Source organism: Cololabis saira, chromosome 7 (assembly GCF_033807715.1).
Source record: "Cololabis saira isolate AMF1-May2022 chromosome 7, fColSai1.1, whole genome shotgun sequence".
Taxonomy (NCBI): Eukaryota; Metazoa; Chordata; class Actinopteri; order Beloniformes; family Belonidae; genus Cololabis; species Cololabis saira.
In genome coordinates this window covers 46,756,692-46,771,294 of record NC_084593.1, presented here as the reverse complement: position 1 = coordinate 46,771,294, position 14,603 = coordinate 46,756,692, and the positions used below count along the sequence as shown (strand labels likewise).

General features: G+C 47.5%; 1 protein-coding gene across 1 annotated transcript in view; it reads right to left on the bottom strand.

Annotated features, from left to right (window-relative positions):
* Nucleotides 1-10,033: 10,033 nt before the first annotated feature.
* The window catches only part of enpp6 (ectonucleotide pyrophosphatase/phosphodiesterase 6), a 58,472-nt gene continuing 53,902 nt past the window's right edge, over nt 10,034-14,603 (bottom strand). The window contains 1 exon segment of the mRNA XM_061726087.1: nt 10,034-10,861. Within this exon segment, the coding sequence (XP_061582071.1) occupies nt 10,650-10,861 (212 nt within the window). The 3' untranslated portion in view covers nt 10,034-10,649.

Below are 14,603 nucleotides of genomic sequence, written 5' to 3'. Positions count from 1 at the left end.
TATCCACATGGATCGACCACAGAATCCCAGTGTGCCCCACGGTGTGTATATTAGGTCACCTGGGAGACACTCAAATAGATCCTAATTGGACACACCGGGTTCTCACTGCCTTATGTATCGCAAAGAAAACCATTCTAGTAAATTGGAAACAAAAATCCAGTTTATGTATTAACCATTTTAGGAATCTTTTATCAGATCATATTAGTAGTGAGATAATGTCTGCCTCCACTGAACAACACTCGGCTGAATTGCACTCTCTGTGGTCCCCGATTATTGGCCTCGTTACCTAGTGGGGGCGGGGGGGGGGGGTGATCTCGTAGCCCTTGGGGTTGGGGGTCGGCTTGGGGGGTCTGGGGCGCGGGCCTCTGGTGGCCCCTGGGGGGCGGTGGGTGGGGCCGCGGGGTCCTGTCCCTGGCCGGTGGGGGCCTTGGGGGCCTGTGGGGGGGGGTGCCTCATGGCGGTGGGGGGGGGTGGCTGGGGAGGGCTCGGGCGGGGGGCGGTGGCTTGGGCGTCTCCGGGCCTCCTGGGGGGGGCTGGGCCGTGGACGTGGGGGTCCCACCCGGAGGGCCCGGCCCTGCCTGGGTGGGGGGTGGCTGTCTGCGCTGGGGGGGGCATTGCTGCCTTGGTCCTCCGTCGCTGGGCGGGGGCCGAGTGCCCCTGCGGATGTGGGGACTCCGTGACCCTTGGGGTGTCCGCCGGGGTGGCCTCGGGGGGGGGTGGGGCCGGGTCCGGAGATCGGGCCTCCCCTGACCGGGGGGTGCACGGGCGGGCGCGGCGGCGGGGTGGCGCCATTCCCAGGTATCTATGTCTTATGTTGTCAGTATGAATGGGAGGATGTTGGACCGTTTCCCCCTCCGTCTGGGGGCTCCGGCGGCTCCGGGGGCGCCCGTGGAGGTACGGTGGGGCCCTGGCCCGGCTCGGGGGGCCGGCCCCCGTCTACTGGATGGCCGGTGGGGGGACGCGGGTGTCTTATCAGGGCCGGCTTTGCTGGTCCTGCCTCCTGGCTTCGGCCTCCGCTCCCCCTCTTGCCCCCCCTACACGATTCATACGCACATAGGCGAAAGGCGGGGGGTCCGGGTCGTGGGGGGCACTGTCCCGCGTGGCCCGGCACTCCCCGCCTCACGGTTTTAACAGCAAACTAGACACTGCACACTCAACACTTTATAAATACACTTGACAAGGACACGTAGTTCGGGAGGGGGGGGGGTAGGTGTCAATCGATACTTGGCCCTCCCTCCTCCCTGTTTTTATGGCATTAAACACATGCACTCAACACAAGGGGCGGGAGGGGGTCCCACATCACCCGCGTTCCCTCACCGGCCTGGGCCTTGGACGGGTGGGTCGGGTTACCCGGGCCTGGCGGGGCCCGCCGTGCAGCCTGGGGTGCCTTCTGGCGGTGCTGGACCCCCCCGGGGAGGGGGAAACGGTGCGTGATTGTATGTCTGTGTCGGTGAGAATGCGGTATGGAAGGGTCCTGCCATGGAGGATCTGAGCCTCCATTGGCAGGACATCAAAAACTTAATAATTTATCAATATTATATTATACAAAGATGGTTATTATTATTATTATTATTATTATTATTATTAGTATTATTATTATTATTATGTATAGTATATTATATTATTATTAGTATAAGTATCGGATAGGTGAATGGATGAATGAATGGGATGCCTGGGTCTGGGGCCCTCCGTTGTCGGGCCTGCGTGGGTGTTGCCTTGTTGGGGGGTTCCCTCTCTCCGGGCCCGTCTCCGGTCCCCCCCGCTGCCTCTACGGCGGGGCGCCCCTCTGGTCTTGGAGGGCCACTTTCGTGGGGGACGGGTGCGCCTGCCCGCGTCGGCGGCCGGGGCGGCTCTGTCTCTCCGGGCAGGCTGGCCCCCTGCCGGGTGGGGGTCGTTGGCCTGAAGGGTGAGGGCCTCCTGGCCGCGTGTCCGGCCCGGACCGGGTGGCCGGGGACTGCCTGGGTCGCGGTCCGCCGCCGCGGGATCCCTGGCTGCTTCTTTCCGCGCCGTGGGGGCCCCGCCCGCGGGCCCCCTCGGCCGCCGCCGGGTGGGGGGGGGGCCTCGCAGGCGGTGGGTTGCCTCCCTCCTACTTCTCTCCTCTGTGGGGTTTGCCGGTGGCCTGGGTTCCGGGCTCTTCCTTGTCGGCCTCTGGTCTCGCGGGTGGCGGGGTCGCTCCCCCCCCTCCCCCACTATAGATACACTTCAGGTGGAGCTTTGTTTGGTTTATTACACACACACACACACACACACACACACACACACACACACACACACACACACACACACACATATAGTCATTTAGTCACATGCACACACACACACACACACACACACACACACACACACACACACACACACACACACACACACGCATGATCATATACATACACACACACACACATAGACATACACACTGGCTTGTTCACCTGCATGCTGGCTCTCTAGTTTTTGGGTTTAGGTAGCGGTAGCGATAGCTTAGCTCAGACTGCGATCAGATCTCAAGATTTAGGTCGATTGCTGTTCGTGTTTTGGTTGGCTCCGTGCCGGTTTCGTGCTTTGTTTGTGGTTTTTTGTTGCAGATTTCCAGTGCTTGACGTGTGTCTCCGTGTGTTCCTGCTTCCTGGATTGGCAGCGGATGTCGTCACCCCCCCCCCCACCCCCCCCCTCCCCCCCAAAAAAAAAAAAAAAAAAAAAAACACTGGGTTTGTATGTGTATATTTATGTATGTGTACGCATATGTGTGCGTATATATATGTATATATTACATATAGTAATAATGCACATATATACACTTTTGGTTTCTACCGTCATGGTATCAATCAATAATATGTGTGCAGACAAGGTAAAAAAAAAAAAAAAAAAAAAAAAAAAAGAAAAAGTGATTAATATTTCAAGTTAGTGGAGTAAAGATAAATAAACACCAACAGGAGATACAAGATAAATAAACAGGATGGAGAGGATATCACTGCTCTGATTTTCTTGTGATCTCGGTAAATAAAACAGCGCGATCTGAGATGGTTTGTCGGGCTGATCAACCAGAGCCGCCGGCAGACTGCACTCCAAGTCCTGCCGATGCAGCAACTGATGAGAAACAGCGGAGATATTTATGTATTTGAACTACAGGTGTCTTTCAGGAGAACGAGCCTTGACGGGGGTGAATCTTGCTGCAGTCGCGTTCTGGCTCTGGCCGCGAGTGGCGCTGGTCCCGGTCAGACACCAGCTGACCACAGTGACCAGACGTGGAAGTCAGAAACAAGCAGCTGTTATCCTCACGTTTATAATGTGACATCGCCACCACACAGAGACAAACGTGTCAAAACAGCGGTGGCAGATCAACACATTCCCGGTGCAGAGTCATGCATGGGAAGATGCAGCCGTGATGATGCTGGTCGGGGTTTAGTCGACCGATCATCAAACATCTGAGCTGGATACAGAGCTTCTTCGGTTATCAGTCGACTGATACCGACTTTACTCCAGATATTTCGGTCAATTCATCTCCTGACATGTGCGTGCTGCTCCACCTGCTGCTGCAGCTCGTCCCCGTCAGGCAGCGCAGCAGCTCTTTGCTGTCTGTCTGGTTCTGAGCTCAATCAGCGGGACAGTAATACTTCGTGAAACCAAACAGAGCAAATATACAAAAATCTCCGCTGTTTTTCATCATCAGTTTCTGCATCGGCAGGACTAAGAGCTCTCCCGACGGCTCTGGTTGAACGACCCGACAAACCATCTCCAATCGCGCTGTTTTATTTACCGGGATCACAAGAAAAGCAACAGATCTCCTCTCCATCCTGTTTATTTATATTTTATCTTCTGTTGGTGTTTATTTATCTTTATTCCACCAACTCGAAATATTAATCACTTTTCTATGTGAACAGCGCTAACGCAGTTCAAACAGCAGGTGTATCCGCCCCTTTAATCTGATTGGTTGCAGATCCTTCCGTGTTAAAAAAAACCTATTTGTAGATCTAGTCACGTCAGGGGAGTCTCAAAACTCACACACAAATCCAGCGCAACTCACAGACAAAAAAACATTTGTAAATCAGGTTTTATTTGTGTGTGCATCAAAAATACATTTGTGTATTTTGTCCTACGCACGTGTGAATTGTTCTGTGCACGTGTGAAACTGTGTGTGTATTTGCAAATCGTTCTGTGCATTTGTAAAACTTGTCCTGTGCACGTGTGAAACGGTGTGTGTATTTGCAAATCGTTCTGTGCATTTGTAAAACTTGTCCTGTGCATTTGTGAATTATGAGACTGTTCTAGCTCCATACAGGTGTGTTAAAGCAGGGAAACATCTAAAACATGCAGGACACCGGCCCTCGAGGACCAGGGTTGGTGACCCCTGCCGTAGGCTCTGCGCTTAATGCGAAACTGCAACATTTTCAACCTGATCTCACAAAAATCCGTGAAATGCCCACGATCTCTCACCACTATTTTCCGTGGTACCAACACGGAAAGTGGTAAATTCCGTGTGAGCACCACGGATATTGTACCTATGCGAAGTCAATTGGGATCCATTGTCAACCGTTCCTAACCAATCATAAATGGTGCATTAACCTACTTGCATATAAAGCCCAAAACGGCTTAGCTCCGCAGTATTTACAAGATTTGATAGTGCCTTATGTTCCTGGCAGAGCTCTCCGCTCCCAGGGTGCAGGTTTACTCGTAGTTCCTAGAGTATCTAAATGTCGATTTGGAGGGCGGGCGTTCTGCTATCAGGCACCATTACTTTGGAACCAACTTCCAATATGGGTTAAGGAGGCTGACACCACCTCCACCTTTAAAACTAAACTTAAAACCTTTCTGTTTAGTAAAGCCTATAGTTAGTGTTTAGTAAACCTGTAGCTGGTGTTGGTAATTCTCTAGGTAGTGTAAACTCTAGTGTGTTAGAGTCAGTAGTCATAGTTGCAGCTATAGAACAGAACTATAATAGTTAGTCTCAAATATAGCTTCGCGGTAGATATGCTGCTATAGGCTTATGCTGCAGGGGGGACCGACATGATCCGCTGGGCGGTGCCTCTCACCCTTCTTCTCCTCTCCTTTTCCCTGCCTCTCTTCTCCATTACCATTTTTATTTATTATAAATATCTCATAGCTATCATTTTTGTCCATCTTTCCTGTAGTTTCTTGCGCCCCCGACCCCCCCCCCCCCCCCCCCATCCCCGGTCATCCCGTTGTCATTCCACCTGCCTACGTGGATGTCTGCTGTAGCTGCTTCCACGTAGAGAGCTGCTCCTGCACCTCTCCCCCCCCACCCCCCCCCCCCCCCCCCCTCTGGTCATCCCGCTGCTGCTTCCACATGACTGTTGTGTGCTGCTGACGCCCCCCACCCCCCCCCCTCTGATCATCCCGCTGCTGCTTCCACCTGCCTGCTGTGTGCTGCTGACGTCCCTGACTCCCCCAGTCTGGCCCTCAGCAGGAGGGTCCCCCCTTATGAGCCTGGTTTATGTTTATGTTTATGAATTGAATTGAATTGAACCTAACCAGACCTTAACCAGAGCGTCGTCCAGCCACAAAATATCATTTTTAATGGCTTTTAAACCAGGGAGTGGAGACAGGCGATATTTAAATTAATTGTTTTAACCATTCTCCCATTTCGTCATCACGGGGAATTCCCTGGGCGTCCCCTCTACGTCAGAGTGTCGAGCGGAGAACCTGATCACGTGATGATGCCCCGACGTGGAAGTAAACGGTTAAATATGTTGTGCTTTTGAACGGTAAATATTAAAATAAACCGTACACAGGTACATTTACAACTTTACCAACTGTGTTTGGCCCCAGGTGTAACTCGGTCCACGGTCACTCGCTGCTGCTGCTGGATTTTTAGGTCTGGTTGGTCCAAGCTCCTTAATCAGATTTTTTTTTCCTCCGGCGAACGCCTCAGGAAATGATTACTTTGTAATGAAACAACCGAATGTAGTTTTTCTGCTGTCATTGTCTCCTGTCGTGACGTCGTGGCTCATGAATCCATCAGATTGGATGAAGAATGACAGAAAACCCGCTGATTGGCCACAGAGGAGAATCTTTGAGTAACCAATTAGAGACCAGCATGAAGTCACATGGAAGAAAAGTTTAAGAACATACAATACACACTCATTTGACCATTGAAACCTATGTATTTCTGTCTGCACAAAAAACAACTCTGAATAAACCCAGTATGGGATGGGAAGGCTTGAAAAATTAAATGTCAGACACATTTTATGAGATGTGATAATTACTCTTTATTACGTAGTTTATGTGTAGGCCTACTGTGTCTATATTTTTTCCTGTAATTTTAATGGGGGCGGCGCCTAGCGCCCCCTATTGACAAACAGCCACTGATTGCCTACCATGGAGGAAGGAGAGAGTGGGGACTCGGGGGCGTGCTCCTCCATCACCCCAGCCAGGTCACTGAGGGGGTTTGGAAGCTCCTCAGTGATACCGGGGGGGATGTCTTTTGAACGGCATGTTGATCTCTCACCCCCTTCCCGCACGTCGGCCTCTGCTGTAAGTGAGGCTGACCGAGTCAATGGTGTAAATGTGATTTTACCTGTTAATGTTTTCTTTTTCTTTCAATTGTTATGGCTAATACACTCTTGGGTAATATCCCCCCTGACCCCCTAGGTCTAAACAACACCGAATTTGAGCTGCCATCTTCTGCTGAAGCTGCAGCTCTAACAACAGAGGATGACACTCAAGATCTTTGTAACTTTCATAAGGATAAGATTTTCAATCTCGTTGAAGTAGATATTAATAATAAATATAACATCAACATTGATCCTGATCTGAATTGTCTTAAATAGGCAAACAGATCTATTACAAGTGAATATTATAATATTGAAACATTTAATAAATTTAAAGAGAGTATCAACTCCCACTCTATGTTTTCTACTTTTCACCTAAATGTACAAAGCCTTAATAGCCTTGATAAGTATGACAATTTTGTTAATTATTTATCCTCACTGAATCATGTATTTTCTATCATTGCTCTCTCAGAAACATGGCTCTCAGAAGCTACTAAATCTCAGTATGATTTGTCGTTATATAATGCTGTTCACTCCTACAGATCAGAGAGAGTGGGTGGTGGTGTGTCAATTTACATTCACAACAAGTTCCAATTTTTTATTAGGGATGATCTTGCTTTCAAGCATCAAGCAGCTGAGATGGAGTCTCTCTTTGTCCAAATACCTTCATGTTCACTTTTTGATGGCAAAAATATTATAGTGGGATGTGTCTATCGACCCCCGGATTCAGATATAAACATTTTCTGTGATAATATTGCATTAACATTAGACATAATCAATAAAGAAAACAAAATATGTTTCTTATTTGGGGACTGGAACATTGACTTATTTAAGAAAAATGCAGCAATTGCTGAATTCCTTAATTCCATGTACTCTAACTGTTTTTTTCCTGTGATTTATAGACCAACAAGAGTGACCACTTATTCTGCCACTCTTATTGACAATATCTTCACAAATTCTTTGAATAATGTTGCCCATTCAGGTATTCTGATAACAGATATATCGGATCACTTTCCTGTATTCCATATTTCTTTGCCAATTAAAAGTGAACATGTGGAAAATAACTACAACTTTAAATTTAGAATCTTTAACAAAAGAAATACAGAGAAGTTTCAGAGGTTGGTTGACAACATGACCTGGGACGATGTTTATGAACATTCTTCTGTCCAACTTGCTTATCAGTCATTTATGAGTTATTTTAATTCTGCCTTTAATCATTGTTTTCCCCTGGTCTTTGGAAGCCCTGGTTTACAACAGGTCTCAAAAGATCCTCTATGATAAAACACAAATTGTATAAAAAATTTCTTACTAATCCTACTCCACTGAATTCTGCAATCTATAAAAAATATAAAAATAAATACATCCATCTATTGCGGATGTCTAAGAAACTGTACTTTTCAAATAAATTCAGAGAATCGTCAGACATTAGGTCCACCTGGAAGGTTGTCAACGAACTTCTCAACAAAAAAAAGTGTACTTCCCCTCTCCCATCTCAGTTTAAGAATGGTAAAAAGATATATGATAACCCTACCGATATAGCAAATGAATTTAACTGTTTCTTGGCAAATGTGGGTTCTTCTCTCTCAAAGGATATGGGAGTTCCAAGTAGTAATCATTTAGATTACATTAAGGGCAATTTCCCTACTATTTTACAGTTTGAAGATACTAACGAAACAGAGGTCTTGGAATTAATTTCTAATTTGAAGATATCAGCAGCTGGTCACGATGATATTGGTGCTTCATTGGTTAAATCAGTGTCTTCCTCAATTAGTAAACCCCTTATGCATATTTTCAATTTATCTCTGCAATCTGGGGAGGTTCCACAAGATTTAAAAATAGCCAAAGTTTTTTGTCTAATACAACAAAAGTTGTCTCTAGACGCTTTCCAGAGACCCATACCCAGAACATAAACCCCCGAGCAGTTATTACATAAACAATGGCAGGTAAAAACTCCCCTAGTGGGAGAAAAACCTTAAAGGAGCTTGAGGCCGGATTGTGGCAGGATTTATGAAAAAAATCCGTATACATTTTAAGTTTTCTAGTAATAATGTCAGATGAAGCGTTCCAAACCCAAAAGAATGAGCCTCTCGGGCCGCTCGGTGGCGCAGTGGGTTAAGCAGCGGGCCATATACTGAGGCTACAGTCCTCCTGCAGCGGTCGCGGGTTCGAATCCAGCCCGCGCACCTTTGCTGCGGGCTGCTGCGGGCTTCCCCGTTCTCTCTCTCTACCCCTTTCCAGTCTGCATCTCCAATAAAGGGCCACTAGAGCCCAAAAAAACCTTTAAAAAGAATGAGCCTGAGTGTATCTCTCCTTTGCCTTGAACAGGCTGTGTGCTGCAAAATGTGCTGCAATTCGGGCCCGAATTTCCCGCGCTGGGCTGCGGATGTGACGTCACATGACGCTGCATGTGCGTTCTCCCCGTTCTCCCGTGCCGGCTTCACTGTTGACTGCAGTACCCCCGACGGCCGTCGTGGCGAAGGGTGGCGCTAGAGAGTCTCATTTCTTAAAAGGAGCCTCAAGCTCCTTTAAGCCAAACAGTGGCAAGGAAAAACTCCCCTTTAGGAGGGAAGAAACCTTGAGCAGGACCAGGCTCATAAGGGGGGGACCCTCCTGCCGAAGGCCAGACTGGTGGGTCAGGGACGGCAACAGCACAGCAGGCAGGTGGAAGCAGCAACGGGATGACCGGGGGTGGGGACAGCAGGCAGGTGCAAGCAGCAACGGGATGACCGGGGGTGGGGACAGCAGGCAGGTGCAAGCAGCAACGGGATGACCGGGGGTGGGGACAGCAGGCAGGTGGAAGCAGCAATATTTTCTTGTATTTTACCTGTTTTATATTCTAAAGTCACACTTAAAAGTAACTCCACTTCTCTGTCACTCCAAACCAAAGACTCTGGTTCATCTTGGAAGTAACTGGAAGTTACTCGTGTCATTTGTTGAGGTTTTTTTCCAGGATTCTGATTGGCTAGCATGACTTTATCTTCTCGTTACACTGCCCCCTGTAGGTTTGGCTGCTCATAGCACCTTAACACATATTTATGCAGGTTCCTGGAAATGATGGTATTTTTCAAAACGTAGAGGGGGAAATATCCATTTTTGTAAATACCCGGCTCTGTGGAAACGTGGCCTAAGTTTCACTACTGTACATGTGTCGTGTTTGTCATTACTGATTGTAGAAACCGACTGTTGTCAAGTTTGGATCCTGACATCTCAAGATACACACCGAATATAACCTTGAGCCACAGCCAAAGACGGATAGATACATGGATGAAGCAACACTGGCTGCAGATGTTGTGAACTATCATGGTTTGCTTCCTTCCAGACAGTTAGTGACATCGGTAGTCTTTGAAAGTTCTCTGGTGTATAATGGTTCATAGTTCATAGTTTTCTAACAGCTGATGATGTCTTGGCCCGGACACTGATTCTAGAGCTCTAAAGTAAAGGTCCTAGTTCTTTGGTTCCAACAGGAAACCCCCAGCTTTTTAATCATGAAGTGCTTGAGTCCAAAACAAGAGGGTAGCAGAGAGCAGGTTCACATTTATTTAAAAATCACTTTTTTTTTTTTACAAAAATGCACCATACAGGGTTTTATTGATCCAACACAACAATAACAATGGTTCATTTTAAAGATTTGACTCAAAACAAGGATCAGCCAATCAATAGCCTTCTCTTGACAAAGTCATTAGCCTTAAAGCAGAAATGATCTAAAGGCTAAAACAGAGAAACAAAGACTAGAAAAGTTCAGACTCATGTTTCTGTGTTTTTCACCAATTAAGAAACCAACAAATCATCCAGATGTTCAGGAGTTCCACATCATCAGTTATTACTTTTTCTTCATGGATTTATAAAGCATTTTTGAACAGACCTGAATGAACCTACTTGAGTCTGCATTATCACAATGCTCCAGTAAAAGTAAGAATCTATGAACGTTTAGTTTTCTGATTATTTCCATTGTCACTTTCAGGAAGTGGGACTGGGCAAAGCTTTGAGTCTTCAGATTCCTACTGAAAACACAGAAACCATTCCACACTGACAGTTTCCAGTCTGTCTCGTGGGTTTTTCCTTCCTATCTCAACTTTAGTTACGTCTGCATTGATCACCCTTCTACTTAGAGCTAAATAAATGCTAAACAATGTGTTGCTAAACTGTCTAGTCCCAAACGGACACCAGTATTCCCAGTATTCCCGTCCAGCAGGTCCAACAGAACCCTGGCTGGACTGAAGCGCTGGCTCCGTTCAGCAGACCCTCCACCCGGGACCAGGACCCGTTGTTGGGCAGCGGCTCCACGCCCAACGTCCTGCACATCAGGTTGTAGACGTCAACCGTCCGGATCGGCGCGGCCCGGAAGCTCTTCTTGAAGTCTGAAAAGTCACGAAGGAAACAAAATTAGATCAATTTTAGTTTTACAAGTCACACGTATGAACTTCTGTCTCCTCTCCACACTCAGGGAAGTTACCGCCACTCCACAAAGTCCTGTTCTCCTGTAAAAATCATGTAATCAAGTTCATCCGTGTAGCACATTTCAAATACAAGACAATTGAAAGTACTTTACATAAATTGACAGACATAAATTACATAAAGAGACAGACATAAGCTACAAAAGAGTTGTTTGAGAGTGGGTCCACTGGTTGGGATGGAGAGCCTGGTTGGTGAGTGGTTCTAGCAGAAAGTAGTTCATTCTAGTGTACTACGAGTATGTTTATTTTATACTTAGGGCCAATCCCAATACACCCCCTACTTTCTACCACTAGCCCTAAAAAAGAAGCCGCAGATTTTAGGGCACTTGTAATCTTCCCAGGGGTCTGTCCCAATACTCCCACTACTCCTACTTTCAGCCCCACCCCTAAAATCAGGAAGCTGAGAGCCAAAAGCTGTGTTAATTTCTGCTGTAGTGCTGTTAAAGGGGACCTATTATGAAAAACAAATTTTTTCTTGTTTTAACATATATAAAGTGGTCTCCCCTCACCCTGCCAGCACAGGGGAGACAAAATACCATGAATTTCTGCAAGGTCTCTGACCCCCGCCGGACAGAGTCCCCCAGTGTCACATGGTTTTTTTTGAGCCGATTAGAATCTGCTCCCGTCGTGACGTCACTACGGGAGCAGATTTCCATAGGTTCAGCCTCCGCTGCTGAAACCACGCCCACAACCAGCTCTCTACGCCGGCTGGAGCGGTGCTTTCTTCAGCCAGTCGGACGCGGCGCCGCGGCGGAGCGGATCCGGGTTAAATCATCCAGGTTCCCGGGTGATTTGGGAGCTGGGTCCTTGGAGGTCCGTCCCAGGTCGGACCAGCTTCACCCTCCGAGATTTTCAGGCAAATCTGTCGGTTTGATCACCGGTAACGGGCGATGCGCCGCGGATGCGCTCCGGAGCCGATCTGTGCGCCCGCCGTGGGGTTGCAACGCCCGTCGCGCACCATCCGCCGGGCAGATCCGGCTGAAATTCCGCTGGTCGGTCCCCGGGAGTCCCTGCTACCAGTCCAGGCGGGTTCCTGCGGTCCCGGCCGGTCGGAACCGGTCAGATTCCCTGGTTACAGCCGCGGTGATGCGCGCTGCTCCAGCCTACTTCCCCGTTCCCAAAGCGGGGTTTCCGACTAAATTGTCCAGGTTCCCAGCCGCTTTGGGAGCAGGGATTTCTGGGGCCTGTCCCAGGCTGGACCAGCTTCACCCTCGAGATTTTCAGCGAAATCTGTCGGTTTGATCACCGGTAACGGGCGTGGCTCCGCGGCCAGCGTTCAGCATCCGCCGGGCAGATCCGGCTGAAATATTGCATAAATGTTATTTATATACAACTCATATTTTATTTTTTTAACAATAAAGTTGCCATTTGTGAAAATTCAGTGTTTTATTTATTTACAGGCTCGGGCTGCTCTGGCGGAGCAGGTTTATGCTCCTCCCCTGCTACACGTCATTCAGGGAGCCAATCAGCACAGAGCCTCATTATCATACCCCCCCCTTCCCTTAGAATGGAGCACAGAAAAAGAGGTTAGAAGCGGTAAAACTAGTGACAGGGCCCACAGGCTGGATTTATGATTTATGTAGAAAAAACAAGCTTTAGATTGTTTTTAAGACATTCAAGGCCTGTTTAAAATATACATTAAATGCCATAATAGGTCACCTTTAATATGCCACTTTATTAAGTTTTAATATTTTTTCAGGCGTAAAAGTAACCGTTAAGATCCCCAACCTGGGCTCAGTTTATCCAAATAACGCCTGTTAAGAAATTGGATCTGATGTTTTCGGAGATGATGAGAGCCGCCGGCTCGGAGCAGCAGCAGCAGCAGCAGCAGCTCACGGCCGGATCAACATGCGCCGTCGTCCTCTGTGGAGAATTACCGCTGGCTGAAATAAATAATTTAGGAAGATAAATGTTGGTTTAATAGATTAAATCTAACAGTTGTAGCTACGCCTGTTAAGAGATTTGCTCCGAAAATTTCGGGATCACTGCCTGCCTGCCGGCTCCGGAGCTGATTTATGGTTCCGCGTTAAATCGACGCAGAGCCTACGGCGTAAGGTACGGCGCGCTTTGCCGCGTAACCTACGCCGGACTTTATTCTGGCGAGGTTTGAAAAAGACTTCGCAACAACGGGCAAGCAAGTGGTTATGTACATTCATTGAGTGAATATTATGAAGTAAAATATATATTTCTCGCTAGAAATGTAATCAAAACACATTTTTATGCAGAAACTAACTGTGGGTATGTCCGCCATGTTGTTTTTTTTTATTCAATCCGCAATTGACGACGAAAAGCATTCTGGGAATTATTTCTGGCCCTAGTTCAGCTAGGGTGCATCTGAAAACCCTCGATCCGTAGGGACAGATTCATAGACACTACACTAGTTTTCTTCACTCCCCCTAGGTGGAAAGAGGAATTGGGACACCACTACCCTCACAGGAACACGCAAAATTTAGGGGTAGGGATGAAAAGTAGGGGAAGTGGGGATTGGGACAGAGCCTTAAACTGAGTCAGTATAGTATACTGAGTACATTAAGTACATTACAGTTTTTCACAATTGTTTAAACACATTTCCTGATAGACTACCTCACTTTCGCAAAACTCTAAACACAAATGACAAAACTCACACACAAAATGCAAAATCCTACACTTCTCTTGCAAAAGCACACTCTACCCTCAAAACAGTGTTAACTCTTCACTAAATGGTATTTCCTTCTCAAAGGAAGGAAATACCATAGGCTATTCAAATAGAAAACACACAATTCTTTACTGTAACAACAAATAATATTTTACAGAGCAGGGGCCTCATCTATAAAGCTTGCTTGCGCAGAAAAAGCGCCTGAAAGTTGCGGAAGCCGCCTTCTACGCAAATCCTCGGATCTAAAAAGAAAAAACTAACCGAAAAATCTGCTTATCTTTACGGCAACCAGGACCCTCCCGTAAGAATTTACTTAAGACACGGGGAACTGGCGACGCAGGGTTTGAGGTGGTGAAATGAAGCCAGATTCATGTGATATTCATGTGATACTCTTAATAATGTCATCATATATCACAACATATATCTTATAATAAAATAAAATAATAAAATAAAATAGCGCTGATCGTGTCCTCTGTGTGTGAAGCTCAGTCAGTCAGGACTCTGCTGCTGCTGCTGCTGCAGCCTCTTCTTCACCCACTTTAGGACAGAACAAATGAGGGGCTGCGTTTAGGGAGCCCCACGGAGCCCCTCATTTCTTCCCTAAAGGGACTCAGATTTTTTTTCATATATATGAGTTTTACGCGCGCGTGAAACCTTTACGTGCAGGTGTATGGTGCCTAAATTAGGGTCCCGCGTTTAAACGACGCAGAGCCTACGGCGTAGGGTACGCGGCGACGCGCAGCTACGCCGTAGGCTCTGCGTTGGTGACGCAGAACCATAAATCAGCCCTGAGCAGCTCTGAGGGGAGACGGGGGGGAGGAGGGGGAGCGGGGCTGCGGGGCCGTTTTCGTATTGCTTTCATGCAGTGTCTTGATAATTTGCAATTTAAGGCTGAGCCTACCGTTAGTTTTTAAACTTTAAAAAGTAAGGGGAAAAAAAACATGATTTTGAAAAGACGGGGGGACGTGTGTCCCCCTTTTGCGCCGGGGCACTCACGGCGTTTAGCGCAGC